Source organism: Papaver somniferum, chromosome 3 (genome assembly GCF_003573695.1).
Source record: "Papaver somniferum cultivar HN1 chromosome 3, ASM357369v1, whole genome shotgun sequence".
NCBI lineage: Eukaryota > Viridiplantae > Streptophyta > Magnoliopsida > Ranunculales > Papaveraceae > Papaver > Papaver somniferum.
In genome coordinates, this window is record NC_039360.1 from 31,274,895 (window position 1) to 31,298,368 (window position 23,474).

At 39.3% G+C, this 23,474-nt stretch overlaps 1 protein-coding gene across 1 annotated transcript; it reads right to left on the bottom strand.

Moving 5' to 3' along the window:
- Positions 1-18,161: 18,161 nt before the first annotated feature.
- Positions 18,162-22,307, bottom strand: LOC113355735 (probable ethanolamine kinase). The gene is made up of 11 exons (XM_026598673.1): positions 21,922-22,307; positions 21,610-21,701; positions 21,394-21,500; positions 21,069-21,174; positions 20,406-20,528; positions 20,234-20,325; positions 19,905-19,989; positions 19,199-19,304; positions 19,040-19,106; positions 18,654-18,746; positions 18,162-18,531 (listed from the first exon to the last, which is right to left on the bottom strand). Exons 1-11 carry the CDS (start codon positions 22,053-22,055, stop codon positions 18,403-18,405), a joined length of 1,134 nt encoding a protein of 377 aa, XP_026454458.1. The 5' UTR covers positions 22,056-22,307; the 3' UTR covers positions 18,162-18,402.
- Between the last annotated feature and the right edge of the window lie 1,167 nt (positions 22,308-23,474).

Below are 23,474 nucleotides of genomic sequence, written 5' to 3' on the forward strand. Positions count from 1 at the left end.
ATTAATAATCATTGTTTTGCAGGATATACTAATGAGAGAAACTAAGCTTACGAATACAACCGCATGCGGAAAGGATATTTCCCACAAGAAGAAATCAGCAGATGTATAGATGTGACACATTAAAACAGAATATAGCTGAGGCAACAAAATAAGGTAAACTCGTAAGATGAGGTAAGACAAAGTAATTAAGACAAATAGACACATCCTAGATCACCTCACCAGTTAAATACACACATACATGATAACAAGTAATCTTTTATGACTCAATATTTGCTTAGTCCACTCATCTGGCGGCAACTAACAGAGGGAAGTATGATAATGCAAGCATATAAAAGGGTGTTATTCGCCCCCGTATGATAGACTTACGCACAGGTTATTTTTCGTCATAAGTAAATATTATTATACATGTTATTACCACCAAGTTAACTCGAACTGTTAGAAAGAATGATTTGTTTTATAGATGCAGGTATATCACAAGGAGAATTTACATTAAGAGATGTTAAATACTTAAAGAGTTTGCATTGAAGGAGAAATTTCAAAAGTTAAAAAATATTTGATATACAAAGAATTGATAAAGGATTTACAAGCATGACAAGATAAAAAGGTGTTGATGGTGGTTTTTAGTTTAGGGTTAAAATCGTAAAACCCTACAACTGACATGACGTCACTATAACCACTATCACATTTATTGAATCGATCAGCATGCCTATGTAAGAATTACCAGGGTACCTTTTTTTAATGTGTCATTTTCCACGGCAGAACCCTTAACATTGACCGACATCATTTATGCCAAATCCTAATTCTCATGCTACCGCGCCAAGGCATGCCAACCATGCCAGCCACATCTCCGCGCCAAGGCATGCCAACCATTCCAGCCGCACCACTGTGCCAATGGCAAACGATGCCAGCCATATCTCCACGCCAAGGCATGCCAACCATGCCAGCCACACCACTGTGCCAATGGAAAACCATGCCAGCCACATCTCCGCGCCAAGTCATGCCAACCATGCCAGCCGCACCACTGTGCCAATGGAAAACCGTGTCAGCGACATCTCCGCGCCAAGGCATGCCAACCATGCCAGCCGCACCACTGTGCCAATGACAAACCATGCCAGCCACGTCTACCGCGTCATGGCATGCCAACCATGCCAGCCACATCTTCGCGCCAAGGCACGCCAACCATGCCAGCCACACCACTGTGCCAATGGCAAACCATGCCAACCACATATCCACGCCAAGGCATGCCAACCATGCCAGCCGCACCACTGTGCCAATGGAAAACCATGCCAGCCACGTCTACCGCGCCAAGGCATGCCAACCATGCTAGCCACACCATGCGCCAATGGCATGCAAACCCTTGGCCCCACCATGTCAAGCCAACCGCACCTTTCCTTGGCCCCAACCATGTAGCCGCACCATGCGTCAATGGCATGCCAAACCCTTGGCCCCACCATGCCAAGCCAACCGCACCTTGCCTTGGCTCCACCATGCCAAGCCGTCTGTACCAAACCCTTGGTCCCACTATGCCTAGCCATCCGTGCCATTGGCCTTGGACCCACCATGCCTGCCTTCCCTATGCAGCTACCAAAACGAAGGCGTGCGACGATCAACGACCACCCTTCCATCCTAGATGCAAATCCTAGCCGTCCAAGGTCGCCAAATAACGCATGGTAACCTTTGGCCCAAAACCCTAGTTTTGGCCACGCCAAACCGCGCCAAGGCATGTCATGCCACATGTGCCAATGGCATGCCAACCACCTTGTCGCGCCATACCATGATGTCCTTCCCCATGCGGCTACCAAAACGAAGGCGTGCGACGATCAACGACCACCCTTCTATCCTAGATGCAAATCCTAGACGTCCAAGGTCGCCAAACAACGCATGGTAACCTTTGGCCCAAATCCTTAGTTTTGGCCACGCCAAACCGCGCCAAGGCATACCATTCCACATGTGTCAATGGCATGCCAACCACCTTGCCGCGCCATACCATGTCAGCCTTCCCCATGCGGCTACCAAAACGAAGGCGTGCGAAGATCAACGGCCACCCTTCCATCCTGGATGCAAATCCTAGCCGTCCAAGGTCGCCAAACAACACATGGTAATTTTTGGCCCAAAACCCTAGTTTTGGCCACTCCAAACCACGCCAAGGCATGCCATGACACATGTGTCAATGGCATGCCAACCACCTGATGAGTGCTAAAAAGTGCATATTTCTATATATTTTTCTTGGCATTTAACTCATCTTTTGTGCATTAATTCTACATTTTATCCCATATTCTGTGTTTTCGTTGTTTTCAAGAATAAATACTTTTCTTAATTAATTTTGCATTTTTAGGTACTAAATAAATCCTGGTTATCTCACGGAGCGAAAAGAGCAAAGGAACGGCAAAGACTCTCGATAGAAGGAAGCGAAGAATGATGTTTGCAAGAGCCGGATCAACTAGAAGTGGGCTTGAAGAGGAAGAATTGTTCTTAAAGAATATATGGGCTTGGCATACCCAAGGCCCAAAACCCTTACCCAAATCCATTTCCATTATCCATACTCATTTCCATGAGAGCCGTCAGATTGGATCCATCTTGTCATCCAACGGTCGCCTCATCATTGTGCATCAAAATCCGAAGCTCCTGTCAAACACTATAGTACCTAACTCCATCTGAAGCCGTCAGTTTTGTTGTGTCTCATCATCCAACGGTCGTTCCTATCACACTGTTGGATCATTCCATCACCTTTTCATCCTACGCTTTCGCTTCGCTGATCATCAACCTTTGATACATCCGCCTCACACCCTAGCATCAGGAACCTATACCCCTAACCAAACAGACCCTTCTTCTCCATCGGGTTCTTCTTCCCAAATCAATTTTCCCCAAAACCAGCTCCTCCTTCCACCCGACCATGGCAGCCTGCAACTGCTGCTCCTCGAGCTTCACTACACCCCTCTCCGCCTCTACCAAAACCCGTACGCACCACAGTTTTCTCTCCCTAGCCTAGTCGTTTCCCCAAACCCACATCTCTCTGACCTAGGTGTGGAGTTGATGAAACAACTCGAGCTAGGGTTGCAGTACATCAATTGGAGCAGGAAGAGCATCAGAGGGACATCAAGAAGCATGGGTCGAGCAGAATTCACACATGGGTGAGAGAATTTGATTTTCCCCAAATCAATTTAGGGTTTTCAAAATTAGGGTTTTTAGAAATTAGGAATTTGATGTAAGCTATAAATAGAAACTGATGTAGGATGTTAAAACGGTTCTTGGGTCATCCGAGTTACCCCCTAATTGGGTTAATTTCATGTTTAATTTCAATTTCCATTTCAAATCAATTTAGGGTCCTTCAATTTTAATTTTTAGGGTTTACTGTTACTGTTAATTTTGTGATGTTTGATACTTTAATCATGATTATGTTAATCACCATGTTTGTTATGTTCTAATCCACCACTAGGGTGAGAAGACCATTGAACCATGTTGGTTAGCCATTTGGGTTACATCCTGTTGAGCTCAAAACACTTAGGTTAGTGACATTCCAAGGGTTCACTGGCTTGTGATTAGTGGTGCTTTAAACAGACCATTAATGCTAGGGGTCAGTGATAGTCTGAGGGATTAACAAAGCCATATTAGTTAGAGGCCTAGAACCTAATTGACCTGTGATTGTTTATGCTTTAATCAGATAGGCAATGCTAGGGGTTAATCCAAGGACTTTAGGTAGTTAACTAGACACATGACAAGGTTAACCTAGGTGAACTAGCTAGGTGAAGGGAATTCTCATCCATCTCCATACACTTCATTCCCATCCACAATTTCTCTCTCATGTTCTGTTTTGGTTACGTTTTTCTTATCCTTTGCCACTGATTTTTCTTTACTTCACTGCCTCTGGCTCCATGCCATTGTTTTCACAGTTATTCCTTGGTTCACTATCTCACTGCCACTTAGTTACTTGTTTAGATAACTTTAGCTTAGGAAGATTTCAGCTTACTCACACATTGTCTCTGTGGATCGACCCTGCTTGCCCTGTTCTATACACTAGACCCTGTGCACTTGCAGGTATAATGTTTGTGACTCTTTTAGAGAGCCACCAAGTTTTTGGCGCCGCTGCCGGGGACTTGGTTGTGTTGTGTTGAATTTTTCTTGGCTGTTTTTGCATATTGTTTCATTCTAGCATACTCATCATGCATTGCATTCTTGCATTTTAGTGTAACTTGCTGTTTTAGTAGCTGATGTGTAGTGCAGCTGAATTTCTTAACTTCTAGCAAGAAACTTACTTCTCTTTTTGAGCCAACAGGTGTTGCTGCTGCTGTTGCTGCTTTTCTTCCTTGCTGTCTGCTGCTGCTGCTGCCAAGGCAAGTGCTGGAGAAGCTGCTGCTGTGCCTGAGAGCCTCTTGCTGCTAAGGCTGCCCCTGAATTGCTGCTGAACTGCCCCTCCTGAGACTTGCTTGCCAAGAACTGCTGCCTGAAGCCTTCCTGCTAACTGCTGCTGCCTTCTGCTGTGGCTCTGCTGTGGCCCTGTGAACCTGCAAAGCCTGCTGTTGTGTTGTTGCTGCTGCTGCTGATCTGCCCCTGCTGCTAGGCCTGAAGTGGTGCTGCTGCCATTCATAAGCCAAGCCCAACTGGGCCTCAACAAAGACAAAAGCTTAGGATGATCCAAAGCCCAACTGGGCTTTTGCAACCAAACGGAGCAGCTGGGCTGTGCTTAAGCAAGTAAGCCTAAACCCATTAAGAGAACCCAACCTGTGGGCTTCCATTTTTAATTTGTGGGCTTGTAATAATTTTTTCCATTTTTCTGTTGGGTTTGTAATTAATTTCTTGTGGGCTTGTGGTGTTAGATTGATTTGGGCCTGTAGTTTTAAATTAGAAAAACTGAACTTTTGAAAGCCCAACTGGGCCTCAGACCAAACAAGCAACAGTTGGGCTATTTCAAAAGCTACATTGGGCTTCAGTTTTCATACACATTGTGGGCTTAGTTCCCCTTCCCTTGGCAAAGCAATTTCTCCCACCAATGTGGGCTTGCTCCCAACACTAAAACCAAAATTCTTGCTCCCAATACTAAAACCAAAATTTTTGCTCCCAATTAAAAACCAAATTTTTCTACCTCTTTAAAACCAAATTTGCTCCCATCAAAACCAAAAGCTCCCAAATGGGCTTTGTCTTCAAAGTCTAAAACCAAAGTTTTCAAAACCCAGTGAACCAAAGTGTTTTCTTTTCCCATTAAGTCCAAATTTTCTAAAACCCATTAAAAACCAAATTTCTTTTTCAAACCCGACAAAACCAAATGTTACCCATAAAAACCAAATTTTTCCCAAAAATCCAAACCCATTAAAAACCAAATTTTGGGCTTTGTAACATAGTTACTTAGCTTTTGAGCCCAATCATGTCTAGATCTTGGTCTACAGTTGGGGAATACAACAAATCCCTTAGAGAACTTGCGTGGACATACTTCACGTTATGAACCTCCCATAGACCATGATGTCAATAGTCATAGGAATTATTATGGACATTTTCAAAGTCCCGAGCCTCAATACATGAACCCTAATGACTATTCACACATGCATCATTCGCCACAACGTGAAAATGAACATTTTGCTAATACCTCACTCACACAATCATCTCTTGTGGATCAATTAGAAGCTCGAATCGCAGCTTTAGAAATGCAATCACATGAGGAATCTGTCACATCTAATTTTCTTAGGCAACCTGAAATCTATGCATGTCCCGCATGTGGTAGTTTAGACCACCCTGTTGAGAATTGTCATATTTTGTATAATTTTAGGCAATCTAGAGAAAATCCAAGGTATGAAATGCCCATAAATTGTGAGAATGGTAGTCATTGGGACCATAATCAATCCTTTGAGGGTTGCGATCAATCTTTTAAACCTAATGACCATGTACCAATCACCACAATTTGAACATGAAGAATTTTGTACTCCCATGAATTTAGACTCCACCACAGAAGCTTTCAGACTCAGTGAGCAAAACTTCGATAGATCTACATCACGAATTCAGGCATATTTAGATCAGATTTTGCTTCACCTACAAAAGGAGGAAATTCATGAGGAAATGTATGTTGTCCCTAATGAAGTGTCTAGTCCCATTCATGTAAATGATGTTGAATATGAACCTAATTTAGAGGAACATGAATCGACTAATGACACCACCACTTTAATGAGGACCAATATGCATGCTACCATGATGATGATTATGATGATATGTTAGAAGAACATGAAAATATTGTGGAACCTGTTGGTTCAATAACATATGGCTTCTCGCCCTCGACCTTCATGAATGTTGTTTTTTCTAATACTCATTGTAATTCATATGATTTTGATATTGACATGGGATTCGTACAATTATTCTGTGAAGATGAGCATGACATAGGAATAGTTGAATCTTCTGTAGACACTAATATGCATGAAAATATATTTGATGTGTCTGATTCTCTACCTAGGTCACATTGTGATATTTCTCCTGATTTGCCGATGCATGAGAATAAATTTGTTGATGATGTTGATGACTCTGATTGTGATCTTGCCAATTTGTTTGATGATTGTGAGCATGTTGTGACACTGTAGAAGACTTAGGAGATGTTGATGTGATTAGTAATGATGTGCCTATCGTCCTACATAAGTCACAATCTGTGGCCTTCCACCCAACCTAGATTTGGTTTGTACCCATATTGTCAAACCAATTTTCTGAAGTCCCTAATCTAGGTTTGGAACTGTGTGCTTCCCAAGTCCCTTGGACTATTTTGCATAAATAATACATTTGAGGAACCACAGTTGGAATTAGCATGTTTTCCCGTCCCTAGCACAGTTCATTTCGAGCTAGACCTTGTGCATGATGAACCCCCAAAACTGCGCGATTTTGTTTCAAAATTATCTTCTGAAAATCCAGGTTTGGGGGTAGCTCATTTTGTTTCACAGCTTCACTTGCATGCTATCATATTATTATTGTGTGAAGCTGTTGAAACCTCTACACTTTGTCTTTTGGGTTGATCCTCAACTCTTTAGATTGTTAGTGTATGGTGAATTTTTTGTATATAATCCAGTAGATAAAATTTCTTAAAAAAACCCTTTTGTTCCTTTTGTATATATTTTGCTAATCCAATATGATCTCGGCTGACATATGTGGATTTTGCCTTGAATAACGGAGTTCTAATATTGCTTTCGCCGAAATCGGGTATTCTCTTTCCTTTTTCTCTACTCAACATGATCCTCTTCATATGTTGTATTATAATTTTTCCATATTTTGAAACATTGAGGACAATGTTTAGTTTAGGTTTGGGGGTGAAAAGTAGATACTTTGATAATATGCCATAATTGAAAACAAGAACTCCTTCTTTTTGAAAAAAATGAAAAATCAAAATAAAAAATTAAAAAAAACATAAAAAATGGAGCTCATTTACCTTGAAATGTTGACTCTTGTGCAAATATGTATTTTTATTAGGAGTCTTAGTCTAGATATTTAGGCACCCTGATTCTAGCACAATTCACATAGTGATAAGAAATTTGCACGCGCACGATCTACCAATACATATGGCCTCGATCTTCAAGGTGTTTGATAGGAAGTCACGATTGCCAATCACTTTAGAATACTGAACGAAACTTGACTAGCTTGTTCTTTGGTTGGTTGGGATAGAAGGTGGAGGTTACATTAAGAAAGACAACCATCGAATTTAACTGGGTGCATCAAAAAGGGCTACCTCTTGCAAAGTGTCATGTAATTTTTGTTTCCTTTTGTATATGTATCAAAGCTACCATATGTAAAAATCAATTTCAATTCTTCAAAAAAAAAAAAAAAAAAATAAAAAAAATCAAGTATTTATCAATTCCATCCTCTCTTGTTCCAAAAATAAAAGAGAGTAGTCAATGTAAATAAGAGTCATGTAAATAGTCATTTTGTTGTTTCTTGTAATAAGCAAGGAAGGGTGTATGCCATTGATGTACAACGCGAGTAATTGTGAAATACCTCCAACTCATTCACAATTCTCGTAAAGTCCGGACAGCTAGCTAGATTTCGACCTTGGTTCTTAGCCTGAGAAACTATCTCTTGGTGATTAGTAGTCATAACATCCGATCTTTCTTTACACATGTGTAGATACACTTTACACTCTTATCACATGTCTTTATTTGTTATCAGTGCTAGGATTGTGCCTTGATAGCTAGATTGACATCTCCATTTTGCTGTGAGCTTAAACTGACTTGCACATGTCACATTTGATGGAATCTGAGCTTATATTTTGACCTAGAACTTTGTAGGTACGTTCTAAGCAAACCTTCACGAGACTTAACTCGTCCACTAGGGACACTTAGTGGTTTAAAAGGCTTAGTGCATACGCTAAATGCATTCGAGAGACCAGCGACAGTGGTATAGGTAGGATTTCCTTAGTTTTGTTTTACTTGAGGACAAGTAAAATTCAGGTTTGGGGGTATTTGATGAGTGCTAAAAAGTGCATATTTCTATATATTTTTCTTGGCATTTAACTCATCTTTTGTGCATTAATTCTACATTTTATCCCATATTCTGTGTTTTCGTTGTTTTCAAGAATAAATACTTTTCTTAATTAATTTTGCATTTTTAGGTACTAAATAAATCCTGGTTATCTCACGGAGCGAAAAGAGCAAAGGAACGGCAAAGACTCTCGATAGAAGGAAGCGAAGAATGATGTTTGCAAGAGCCGGATCAACTAGAAGTGGGCTTGAAGAGGAAGAATTGTTCTTAAAGAATATGGGCTTGGCATACCCAAGGCCCAAAACCCTTACCCAAATCCATTTCCATTATCCATACCCATTTCCATGAGAGCCGTCAGATTGGATCCATCTTGTCATCCAACGGTCGCCTCATCATTGTGCATCAAAATCCGAAGCTCCTGTCAAACACTATAGTACCTAACTCCATCTGAAGCCGTCAGTTTTGTGTGTCTCATCATCCAACGGTCGTTCCTATCGCACTGTTGGATCATTCCATCACCTTTTCATCCTACGCTTTCGCTTCGCTGATCATCAACCTTTGATACATCCGCCTCACACCCTAGCATCAGGAACCTATACCCCTAACCAAACAGACCCTTCTTCTCCATCGGGTTCTTCTTCCCAAATCAATTTTCCCCAAAACCAGCTCCTCCTTCCACCCGACCATGGCAGCCTGCAACTGCTGCTCCTCGAGCTTCACTACACCCCTCTCCGCCTCTACCAAAACCCGTACGCACCACAGTTTTCTCTCCCTAGCCTAGTCGTTTCCCCAAACCCACATCTCTCTGACCTAGGTGTGGAGTTGATGAAACAACTCGAGCTAGGGTTGCAGTACATCAATTGGAGCAGGAAGAGCATCAGAAGGACATCAAGAAGCATGGGTCGAGCAGAATTCACACATGGGTGAGAGAATTTGATTTTCCCCAAATCAATTTAGGGTTTTCAAAATTAGGGTTTTTAGAAATTAGGAATTTGATGTAAGCTATAAATAGAAACTGATGTAGGATGTTAAAACGGTTCTTGGGTCATCCGAGTTACCCCCTAATTGGGTTAATTTCATGTTTAATTTCAATTTCCATTTCAAATCAATTTAGGGTCCTTCAATTTTAATTTTTAGGGTTTACTGTTACTGTTAATTTTGTGATGTTTGATACTTTAATCATGATTATGTTAATCACCATGTTTGTTATGTTCTAATCCACCACTAGGGTGAGAAGACCATTGAACCATGTTGGTTAGCCATTTGGGTTACATCCTGTTGAGCTCAAAACACTTAGGTTAGTGACATTCCAAGGGTTCACTGGCTTGTGATTAGTGGTGCTTTAAACAGACCATTAATGCTAGGGGTCAGTGATAGTCTGAGGGATTAACAAAGCCATATTAGTTATAGGCCTAGAACCTAATTGACCTGTGATTGTTTATGCTTTAATCAGATAGGCAATGCTAGGGGTTAATCCAAGGACTTTAGGTAGTTAACTAGACACATGACAAGGTTAACCTAGGTGAACTAGCTAGGTGAAGGGAATTCTCATCCATCTCCATACACTTCATTCCCATCCACAATTTCTCTCCCATGTTCTGTTTTGGTTACGTTTTTCTTATCCTTTGCCACTGATTTTTCTTTACTTCACTGCCTCTGGCTCCATGCCATTGTTTTCACAGTTATTCCTTGGTTCACTATCTCACTGCCACTTAGTTACTTGTTTAGATAACTTTAGCTTAGGAAGATTTCAGCTTACTCACACCTTGTCTCTGTGGATCGACCCTGCTTGCCCTGTTCTATACACTAGACCATGTGCACTTGCAGGTATAATGTTTGTGACTCTTTTAGAGAGCCACCACCACCTTGTCGCGCCATACCATGCCGGCCTTCCCTATGCGTCTACCAAAACGAAGGCCTACAACAATCAATAGCCACTTTTTCATTTAAGATGCGGATCTTAGCCGTCCAAGGTTACCAGCTAACACATGGCAACCTTTGGCCCTAGTTTGGTCGCGCCTAAACAAAGCCAAAATCCTAACTTTTGGCCGCGCCTAAACTGGGACATATTAAAGCCATACTGATCATACTTTCATGCTACTGGCTACCAAACGAAAGGTTACGATAATCAACGGCTACCTTCCTCTTAAGATGCAAAATCTCGACCGTTGAAGGTCACCACCGAGCCGGCAAGTCTCCCAAGCTCAACTTGCCAGAAAACAACAACATGCTACATGTTTTCCACGAAAACACTCGAGACATCAACACATGTCACAAACTGGGAGATGCTCATTGGGTATTGGTTTGACGGTTTACAGCGTGCGGTATACACTACGCTCATTATAAGAAAGTGTCATAAGGATGAGGCGGTTAGTATATACAGGGAGTAATGGTGAAACGCTTTCTTTTATGGAACATCAATTCCAAGCGTTACCGGTTACCACCTCCTCCCATTTACTCACCCGTTTTCCATTTCTTAATGAGACCAGAGTACGTTTCACTTCGACTTGTATAAATAGGCATTACTTATTTCCACCGAAAAACAAGTTCTGGCCAGGAGCATATAACACTCAGAAAATGTCTGCTAGCTTTCCCATCTGTTAGCTTCCCATTTTCTGATACAAGTCTCAAAACAACTACTCTTCCGGAATCAACTATTCTGGTCTCAACACTCTCTTCGCTTCCCTCTCCAAAACCAACCCTTCTCTTCCTCTTTGTGACTGAAGCAAGTCTGGAACGGCCATTTCTTGGTTAAGGCCGGATTTGTACAGATTGATCTCTCGGATCTAAAGTACTCCCTTGCAGTACATTGTTTAGGATTTAGACTCGTTTCTCACCCACATGCCCGAAATTACCGAAATCAGCTGAAACCATTTTCACCCTAAAACAAAAGGATATGCAAGAATGAAGAGTTACTTCTTGCCTATGTTATCTTCATCAGTTCCAGAACCATTATATTCTTCATCAATCTCCTCATACTCCTCGTCTTCTCCTTCGCTATCAGAGATATCGGAACTTTCTTCTTTGGGAGGAACATCAGCAAGATTGTACTGAGAAAGAGGAATTCTATTATCAGCACACATTTTCGTAATAGCCACATCACGGACGCGAATGGCATCCTTGCTACTATTGGAAACAGTGACAACCAATTGCCTCTTAAGCCTGCGATATTTGGAGTCATGAGCGGTAAGCTTCGCCTCAAGATCCTCATACGCGGCAAGCTTCGCCTCCAGATCCTTAATTTGTTCACGAAATTCCTTCTCAGCCTCTGTGAAAGAAGATCAGAAGGTTAACACCACTTAAGAATATTTTTTGAGAAATGACAAACAAAAAAAATATAATAAACAACCTTCTCTATTAGAAATAATATCCTTAACCAAGGCAGTGTGATCCGACTCAAGGCTAACATTTACAGCTAAATCATTCCTAGAATTTTATCTAAGACCCTAGCCTCCCATTCAAACTCAGTTCACTCTCTATATGAAGTTGGGAGCGGATCAAATTTCCTCGTTCTATAAGTGCGTCTTTTTCGCTTATAGCACGATCTCGCTCTATTTGAACTTGAAGGATGGTTCCTTGAAATTCCTTCAAAGCTTTAGCACCTTTGAGAGCAACTTGATCCTTCTCATTGATAAGTGTATTAATTCTTGCTTCTAAAACCTTAATTTTTTCTTTGGATTCCAAGAAGCGACGTTTAAAACCATTACTTGTAGATAAAGCACTCCTGTGATCAGTATTAAGAAGTTGGTACTTCTCCTTGAGCTCTTCCAAGGAAAGGGTTTTTATTTTGTCATCATCAAGGTTATTTAGGGAAGCATTAAGATGATCAAGGAGAGTATCATCATTGACAGGATGATGGAAGGAGCGAAATAAAGATGATGCCTCATCAGTAAGGCTGTAAATCTCTGCAAGAATAGATAATTACAAGGGGAGCGAAAAGATACGAATAAAAAGATTGGCAGAAGACATAAAAAATTACGCACCAACTAACTGATCGTTTCTCTTGTAAAGATCGGATATATGGTTCTTATAAGAAGAAACGTCAGTTTCTAATTGATTGTTCTTCTTGCGAAGATCAGATACATCATTCTCATGAGTGGAAATTTGGGTCTTGAGTTTAATATTTTCAGCCTCGAGCTTACGAAGTCTCCTTTGATAGTCTGACGAGACAGCATAAGACATGCGGTCCATCTGCGAAGACATGGGATGAATATTAGACATCATCCTCATCAAAGACATCAAAACATCATCTGAGGAAAGGCGAAAGCATAGAGATTACCAAAGAACCAAGTGAATACTGGAATCTTTGACTCAATGCCGAGGCAACTCCGTGAAGGTATTCATCCTCCAAGGTGGGGGCATCACATATCTTCGCAACAATTTCACATGCGCGAGTTAATGGCTCATTTCTAATTGCTGACATGGAGTCAGAAAAGATGCTGGATAACTGCTCCATAGAAGAGATGACTGAAGGGTCTTCAGTGAGAAGAATATCATCATCATCGCTAGAGTGAGAACTTGAAGAAGAGGTAGAAGGTGTTTTCCGCTTCTTTGAAGGATTCTTAGAAGAGGGTTAGAAGCAGTCTTCTTGTCGCGAAGTACACCCTTACCTTTGACACCTACAGATTCTCCAGAACCACCAATCTCTCCAGCTTCAACCTTCGCACACAAATGAAGATAATAAACAGAGGCAGCAATATTGTTAAAATTAAACAAAGAATATTTCTTACTCCATTATCGTGCGAAGATGACGAATGGGGCAAAATTTTAGACTTCTTTGACTGTTTGCCAAGCTGGTACCAAAGAAAGTGGTAAGAAAAGGATAAAAGAATTAAAAGAAAATAAAAAGGGGAGAGTTGAAATTAACATACCACACCAGCTTCTTCAGGCCATCTGAATACCCAAGAGTCATAAGAGGGTAATCCCGCAGGAAGAGGAAGAGTTGAGCCATCTTTGCTTCTTCCAATTATGTAGGGGCCCGCTAAAATGATGGGATAATCCAACCATCGAATATCATTTGACCTACGAGCGGTGTTATTCGTAGAGTCATGAAAATCAACATCTCGCATGATTTTTTCATTCTCCGATACCGTCTTTTCTTGACAAGCAAATACCCCATTTGGATGTGCTATTCTTCATAATGGTAACCTCGTAGTTCTTGAAAAAAAAATCAATGGTGTAATCGGCAGGATTAATTTCCTTATGTCGATGTTCTGGCTTTCGTACCTCAAATGGGTAAAGAGATTCTAGTCCTTCTGCGCGACGAACGTATTCCATGGTTATCCTAATGTTGTCACCGCTCAGTTAAAAAATGCCACGCGAGAACCTCGTATCAGATAGAATTTCATAAAATAAGGGAATTCGAGGGTTATAGAGAGGAATATGAAGACCACCGAGAAGTTGTCCCACTGAAATAATGATCTTCTGGTCATTACATTCTTCAGGAGAAAACCATTCAGGTCCAAGTGTAGAAGAAGGTTTTGAGCCAGCAGGGGTGGATAGTGAGAATCCCCTTGCACCAATTTTTTTTTAAAATTATCAAATGCTCTTTCGTTGTTCCAACCAGCTTGAGGCATTTCTTAGTATGGGAATGAGAGATAATGAAAAAATAATCAAAGATGATCAGATAAGTTAAGATCAGGATGATGATCAGAATATGAGAAGTAAAATGGAGGTAAAACACGAAGAGGAAGAAGGGAAAGGGTAAAAGATAATGGTAAGATCAGCTTCAAGGGTTGAATCATAAAAATAGCAGCAGAAGAAAAATAGTTGCAGAGAGAGGGAAGAAATAGTAAAAAGAAAGAAGAAGATCGGGAGTAAATAAAAGATTTACTCCCGATTCCCAATATATTAACCCCATTAATGCGACGATTGAAAACGAACGGATAGAAAGAAGCGGTTACAAGAAACGTGTCAGATAACGAGTGGATGAGAAGACACGCGTAAGTTGACATGCCTAAATTAAGGAAATATGTCGGCAGGGAAGAATACGAAAACTTGAACGGGTGCGGCAAAATAAATTGGAGTTTCTCATATCGCTCTCTTGTTACAAAGAAACGACATGAGAAGAGGCAAAATGTAGACACAGAATACCGCACATTAATAACGCATGCGAGGTACTGATTATCGAGACCAAGCGAAGACAATCGTGTACAGCTTATTCAGAATGACGCATAGGATGGTGTCAGCTTAATCACGAGAAAAGTGTGAAGAGCCATGCGATATTAATGACGCACGCCAGATCCGAAAATAAAGACTTTATTAGCTATCATCCACTATGTAAATTCCTATATAAGGGACCGACGACCTTGTATTGAAAGAGATCTTTTTGAGAGTTTAGACAAGAAATTTAGGAGAGAGAAAGATTGTTTGTTCTCCAAGTTAGAGTTTTCTTGTTATTTTGTATCCAAATTAAAGATCCAATGAATGTTCTTATGAATTTTATGATGATTACTTGAGTTGTTCTATAGTTTTCATTAAGGATGTGGTTGTAGGATTTCCTGCAACTACAGTATGATAATGAGGCAATTAACGGTCATTTGAGGAAGTTGTTAGCAAGACCACCGCGAGCGGTAAACCGGCCTCCTACACCTATGTCAAATCCTAATAAACATTTTGAAGTTCCTCCTGGACCCCCTCCTCCACAAGATGATGGGACGAGGTGATGATAATATTGACAGACGATGTTCTTTCTGATCTCATCACACGCACATATGAAGTATGTTAGACGGCCGGACGATGTATTGAAGACCAAGAATAATACAACCTGGATGAGTACTTAATTAATTAAGGGCTGTGTAAAATTAAGTTCTTGTTCTGAAGATTTTAACATGCAGAAGAAAATAATAATGGTGCACTGAAATGAAATCACGCCATTATCATTTAGAAAAAGTTTAGATAATAATGGTGCGCTGAAATGAAATCACGCCTTTCCCTTTTATGCAACCTCTGTCGTAAATGAGTTACTCATATAGAGTTTCTCAACATCCCTTATTCTCAGATAAGAGGTGAACAGGTATTTGTTTTAACAAACATGCTTAGTGGCTCCAGAGTCCACTCCAATCTCTCACATAGGTTATCATGCCACTAAACTCGTTCTAGTTTGTTTCAACTAAATTAGCATTAACTTTCTGTTTATTAAGGTTTTATGTTGTCTACACATTAATGCCATTTGACCAGGAATTTTACAAACATAACAAACACCCTTAATTAAAATAATGCTAGATTTAGGTCTGTGAAACATACCTTTGTTACGAGAGCTATGCAAAGTGTTGCATTTGATGTTCTCACATTTGCCATCTTTGGAAGATTTATTTTCATCCACATGCGCCTATTAGCCATGTCCCTTGTTGATGGAACCTTTATTCACAAACCACAATTCCGAATCAGAAAATAAAATATGAATTTTGAAGATAGCATCTAGATTTACAAACTTCGTTTGAACCACCATTTCAAAAAAAAAAACTCATGGTTACCCCATAAAAACTAATATTGTCAACAACAATTTCCGTTCGTCAGAATTTTTCAGGAACATTTCTCTGTTTTGTAAAATATCGAAAAAATACTTTTACAACTTCAAAAATTCTTAAATTTTACGTGGGTAACTATCAAGATGTGTACTACATTATTCCAAAAGGGTTTATCAAAATTATTTCTAGGTTAAGAGATAAACTCGAAACTCTACAGCTGACCCAAAAATTCATTTTTTGCTTTTTCACTCCACAAATAACATCCATGATTGTTGGGTGCAATAATTAAATACAAGGAACAATCAAATAAACGAAAATTATTATCTCCTTTATAATGGAAGTGATCGGTTTGACAAAACAGATGAGCTCCCCAGAAAATTTTTCTGACCCATCAACATCGTTCTTACCCATTGTTACAGATAGAAAAGACTATCGTGTTAAGATTGTCGCAACTGTAACAATAAAATACTCAAAGAAGATGTTAGAAATAAATTTCTGAAATGCTTAAATAAACACTCAATTGAATCAGCAAACAGAGGACAGAGTCACGTGTTCAACACGCTGTCCTTAACACGATAGTTGACCGGTACGCCTCAAGAATGACTGATGCCTATACCCTGTGGTCAAGTCGTATCCAGGATAAAATTGCCCGTTGCAAATATTTTTAGCATTACAATAGTTGCCCACTCATACGAACTCAACAGCAATGGTACAAAGAATAAAAACCACACAGAGGGAGAAAGACGAAAAGAAGAGGATAGTAGCTCTTCTGGACACAAATTGGAATGAAGAAACCAAAAGGTTTATATAGTGGAGAAGAGAGATAATCGAGAATAATGTGCATTAAGAGTGAATTAAAGAGAATATAATTTTGTAATAAAACCGAAATAAATTTTCATTAATTCAAGATTTTCCAAAACGGTAAAAAACAGTTACTCATTTAACTGCACATTATGTCGACATAAAAATAAAAACTAAAATAAATAAATCCTCTCCAAGTCACACGTCCCCACATTAAAGACAAAATTTATTTGATATTAGAATATTTAAAGAAATATTTCAAAAGAATTTTGTCCAAAAAGATACGTCTTGGTTGACCTATGTCCACGGCGTAAAAACGATCCCAAGCCTTAAACCCAAACCTTAATGAAAACAAGTATTGTTTGTCCCACCAGTTCCACCCACATTGTTTGTCTGACTATCCATAAAGGAATAGTTAAATAGTGGAGCTCCTCTTTATTTTGAGAAAGTGGATTGCAGACAGATGGAACCTTCTTATGCGTTGGTTCGTAAATGGAGTCTTATAGATCCTTTTGTTACGGTGGTGATGGTTAAAAAACAGATTAGCATCCTAAGAAAGGGAGTACCAGTCAAAGTAGCCACAACTGTGGTGTCAGATTTGAAAGATGACAGGTTGAGTTTGGCTAGTGATTTGGCTCAAGGTTCTCTGGCATTGGAGTTGGGGCAATCAAACTCGAAGGGTCGTCTAAAGGAAACTCAAGGTAATGATAAAGCACTGGAATTTTTTACACTTGCTGATGCAATTCCTGAATTTGAGAATGCACGAAAGAATTTTGAACAATCCGGCCGCAGTGGCACTGCAGCTTCAAACTTTAAGATGGATCTCCTAACATCTGGAACAACAGTGACTTGTCTGACAAAGAAGAGGCGGAGAAGGAACTTCTGATGCTCAACTGTGAAAAACAAAAAAAATAAAAGAATAAAAAGTTGTTCGTCTGTCAGATTTTCTGAGCACCAATTAGCAGTGGTTTTTACTTTTTAGTGTTTTCGTAGTCAATTGCTCTTTCATCTCAGTTCTCAAGTAAGGATATTCTTATTACTAATAGTTACTGGACCCTCCTTATGTATATTGGTCTTGCATTTTAAAGGAAAATCATTTTATTTTCTAGTTTCTAAGCATACTTGGTATCTGTCCTGAAAACTCCAGGAGTATCATAGTGGCTGTTTTTTGGCCTCCCTACAAAGCTTACAACTGAGGTAGAAATCCTACAGTGCCTAGTCTAATAAGTATTACTGAGTCCTAGGTTGGATCCAGGGTTTGAAAACAGTCAAAACACCTTTTCATAATTGCTTAACGAGTCCTGATCAAGTTTTCTAATTGAATGTGTTTCTGGCAACAAGCATCTCACTTTGGTTGCACCTAGTATTTTCAAAAATGGCTTTAGGGAAATGCCAGGGGAACAAAAATGGGCTTTAGTTACTTTAGGGAAACTGGATAAAATGACAACATAAAGATGCACTTCATGCAACCAAAACCAACAGCTCTGAATTGATCAAAAACTATACATTATTCTCGAGTTACAACATAAAAGAATAAATCACACCCTCGCTGAGACAAATCTTTCGCTTTCATACTCATCGATTTGAAAAAGTGGCTACACACCTAATCTAAAAGAATCTATTTTGCTAAAAAGTTTCACAGCATACAAATAACAACATTTTTCACGAGCCAGGTGGGCTGCATAGATTCTTCACGTCACCTGGTATGAGGATTAGCAAGGAATGATTGCACCAGTGAGAGGCTTTTTGCCTTTTGCCTCTTGTATTCATCGTAACGCAAAAAGAAGTACCCAAGATAATCGAAATCGATTGGAGACATCTTAGCCTGCTCATGCATAAAAAATAGAACTCAAAAGATTGAAATACATCTAGATACCAAATGAAATAGAGAGAGATGTTATTTGAATTATCCGATTATTTAAAGGGAGAAGTTGGGATATAAATAACCTGGATTAATGCCCATAGCGCCCAATACAAGTGCGACGCTAACTTGTAAGAATCTGTCTCGACATATAGAGCTTCAAGATCTTTATCAGACACCTGAATAACCACAACAACAAAAAAACATGCTTAAAATAGTTGTCGCTGCATATTCCTCTGCCATATATACAAAGAAGCACAATGACACTACATTTTCCAGGTTTAAGGTTTCAGAATCCAAATCTAGACATGTCAGGTTATCCACACAATGACTCTTTTAGTACAGTTCAAAAGAAACTACAAAATGTATGATTAGTTACTCACTCAAAAGCTCTGACGATCTCCTCTCAAAGTAAGTATAAACACTACAATGAGGACTACTAAGAATCTAAGATACCAAAAATTTTGCATACCTCTTGCGGTACGTCAGGCTTCAAATAATGCCTAAAGAAATGATACTGTGCATCCTTATTGGGGTACCTACATCAAAACCACATAAGCAACAATTAAGCACATTTTTTTCAGAATTCCACTTAGAGTGAAGAGGAACTGATGTAATAAGAAAAACTTACAAGCTATAGTCACAATCAAAGCCTGCATATTCATTGAAGTGGTTTCCAATATCATAGCCTCTGTAGCTGTACGACCCGTACTCGAAATCAATGAAATAAAGCTTTTCTAGACGTCCAACAAAAATGGTTGCAGAAACGTAAATGTTAGTATCAGTTTATTAGGTAAACCAGATATCATACCAAAAACATACATTGTTAACTATCAAGCTTTGTTCACTTCTCCCTTCTTCCTTCTTAAGCATACTACCCATTCATCTATGGTAACCCATTCATCTGGCCAGACAAGTTTACTGCGACTAACCTCAATAATGTCATAATCAGAAAATAGAGCTTATACGAGTCATATCGAAGAGTATATTAACCCGATTCATATGCTATCTTACTCATCATAGAGTCGGAAATTTATATAAGCCTTTTTTTTTACTTTTAGCCAGATTATTGAGATCAGGAGTGCAGTCGTATCACAAATCTTAGTTATCAAGTCATGGACTGATCTTAACGTGTTCAATGGGAGAGCAGCCATCACAAAATAGCTACACCAAGTCTAAGAGAGAGCATCAACTAATAGGCATTTTATGGTTCTTCAACCATTTTCATTGACCACTCAACAATAAAGAGATGGAGGAAACAACCCCAAACAATAATCATAAGAAACATGCATACCCCTCAACTGCAACTTTAAAAAATCGTAAGAGCATAAGATTACCTTCATCATCATTGAGCATCAAATTTCCAGAAAGCAAATCATTGTGAGAATAAACCACTGGAGCATTAAGGAGGTCTGTTAGATGCTGTTAGAGGACAAAGTTAAGTTTGAATCAACTCGTGCGTTTGCGTGTGAAAACCACATTATGAACACAGAGATAAACTTATACCGACACCAAAGATATATCAGCTTTGAAGTTTGAACTAGTGACATCACATTGTACACTAGAATATCTAAGCATTCTTCATTATGTTTATTTCGAGAAATGAATATCGCAGGGATGACATGAAGGTAACAAACAAGTGAAACTCATCAATTGGAAAAACTACCTTCAGCTCATTAACAGCATGACGAACTTCTTCAAACGATATTGTCTCATACCTTCTCTGCTTTTCATGTTCATCAAACTTAAGACCAGATGCTGCAACAGAAAGAAACTATTCCAGTGAATTTTGGAGGTCCAAGAATATTTGTTTGTGTTGAGGAGAGTTAAGGGTGAACCTCTTTCAAGGAACTTGAAGATATCGTTCCACAATTGTGGCTCTTTAGAACCTGGTATCTCCACCTGATGAAATCTACTGAGTTGGCGTGCAATTTCAGCAGCCAGATTTGGCTTTTTCATGTCTGTCCCAAAGAAAAAAAAAATTAGACAGGTTACAGAAATCTAGATGAAAGATTCAATGGAACTCTTCATGTCATTTTTTGTACAAAATGACTCCTCCCTCTTTGACAATGAGGTAAATTCTGAATCGTCGCATTACAATGCATCAACGTTAGGCTAATCTTGAGGGTCTTATCTAATTACTCAAGTGTAGATAAATAAGTAAGTTTCCCACATCCTGAACAATCCCTCACACTACTATGTTTTAAATCCAGCTCCTTCTAATAATTTCTGTTACCATGGTGCATAAATGAAACCCATTACCCCGGAAGGACCGGGACTCAGGACTCAGGAGTAATGTGGGCATCAAAAGTACTCTCACCTGGACTCTAGAGGCAAACCATCGAGGTGTAAACCTCCACTACCGTTTAGAAAGTTGAACTAAAAACTTAGTCACTAAAAATTAGAATATCGCAACCCTGTGATCATAAAGGTCGTCTATGGGTGTCAAATAAACTTTTTATATGAATCTCAAGATTACAACATCTGGCTTTTGGCCTAACCTGAAGGTTCAAGCGTACGTGCGTTGATGAAAGATTGCACCATGCCATTCCCAAATACTCCAAACAACTCAGCACCAAATCCAGCTACAGAGAGATATCTGATGGACTGGAAAAAATTAGGTTGTGAGTAACTTACCACTTCAAAGCATGTTAGTTAGCAGCAACAACAACAAAAAAACTCAACCACCAAATATATGAAACTAACAATGTCATACATTCCCAGAATGACTGCCTCCTGAAATATGCTCTCTATACAAATTGATAGAACATGGCACCAACCTACAATACTCCATCAAAAAATTCATTGAAAAATTCGATTACTCACCAGAAGCTCCCGTTGTCTGTCAATCACATATTCCGTATTCGGTCCATACAATCTAACAGTCATGAAAACAGTATTTCCATCTTCTTCTCTCACCGTAATCTTCAATACTACAAAAACAGAATGAAAATTACATGAACTCAATTACATTTTCACCTCCAACCATTGAAAAAACCCACACGCATATAAGAAGAGAATAATATTAACAAGAACACTCACATAGATTAGTTATGCCACCAGAAACAGTCTCCACTGAAAAACGAGAATCCTCCAAATTTGACCATTTTTTAAACAGATCCTTGCACAATTTTCTACACACAACCAAATCAACCAACCAACATTCATTCTCAGAACTTCAAATCTCTATCATATCAATCCAAAATCAAGCTCAATATACGTTAAAACATACTCAATCTAAATATTGAAATAGCGAGGAGAGATTGAAAATTGAATCAGAATCTGAAAAACGAGATTAAGTAAACAAGATATAAACGAAATTGATAGATAGATTGATTGAATTTTACCACATACATGATTTGAGGTGTCATTTCAGGGAGAGGAAGAGAGATCTCGATAGTAATAGAAGACGAAGGAATATTGAAATTACAAGATTCACGAGCTTCTTCTGCAACTTCCATGGCGTTCCAGATGTTTTGAGCTCCCATGGTGATTCTTGTTCTTGTTGTAAGAAGAAGAAGGAATTTTGTTTAGCGGTTGTTTGTTTTCCTTTTTTCGATAATGAAATGGAATATAGATATTTTTGGGATTGGACTTTCCTATCCTTGTTTCGTTGGAGGAATCACAAACATGTCTTTTTCATAATTACGGTTATTGGGATCCCGTGCACGTTACAAGATTCCGGCAATGGGAATCCAAGATACAGACTTTTTGAGCCAGGAGCTGTTTGCGGTTTGGAGCTATGAAATCTTCTTTTTTTTCTTTTTCTAATAGAACGTTAATAACGGGAAAATGAAAGAACACGGGTTGGTGGTGGGGCGGTGGGAAGTTCTTTTTATATCCGGCTTCTACAAAACTTCGTTTTATAAATCGGAAAAAACGAAGATGATATAACCGTGTTTTCTATTTTATTCTATCGGCCGTGAAATGGGGGTCACGGGCTGAACATAGCCATGAGAGGAGCTAGGATTGACAAGGGAGTGACAAAATTCATATTTAACAAAGTAATTTTGTAGTAGTAGAATATCCTACTACTACACCCCTTACATAATATATACAATGAACTAGGAAATCATCGTGAAGAACACTTAGAAAGATTTTATTAAGTTTAAAATCAATACAAAGAGGTAGAGTAAAGCCCTTAACTTGGGGAGCAAACAACTTTCTCTCTCTCAAAGTTCTAACTCTCAAAAAGATGTCCCTCTCAACACAGTGGTAGCTGGTCATATATATAGGAGTTTTACATAGTGGAGGACAGCTAATAAAGCCCCTATTTTCGGATCTGACGTACGATGTTCTCGCACGCTTATAATGGATCTTCTCGCACGAACCCCTCAACTTCGTACAGCCTTCACACTTTACTCGTGACTTCGTGACGTCATCGATTCCGTCATCTGAGATATGTCACGTGCGAATACGCTCGCCCCCTCATAATAGTATCCCTTCGCATGATACCTATGGGTGTGATATTTAACCCCTACATTTTGCCTCTTCTCTTAGCGATCTTTATTATGGAAAGAGCGATGAGAGAAACTGCTCTTACAATCCTCTTCGCACCTTTTATGTGATTTGCCGCACCTTATCAACTTTTCGTATTTCTTAACTGACATTATTCCGAGATCTCGGATTTTAACTTCTCCACGTGTCGTTCTGATCGATTCACCTTTGGACACATTGCGATTAATTCCTGCAACTGTCGCTTCATGTCCTTTCACTCATTAATGTATTCATAAAGCGAATTTCGTGGGGAGAAAACGAGACCCTTTATAAGGCCTCTTCTCTTTTTTATTCCTTTTTTTCTAATCTCTTCCTTCAACCTCTGCAACTTTTCTTTTCTTACTGTAGTTATTTTTCCGTTCGATCTTGATTTTTGATTTTTCTTCGTTCCTACTGTTGCTTCTGTTTCC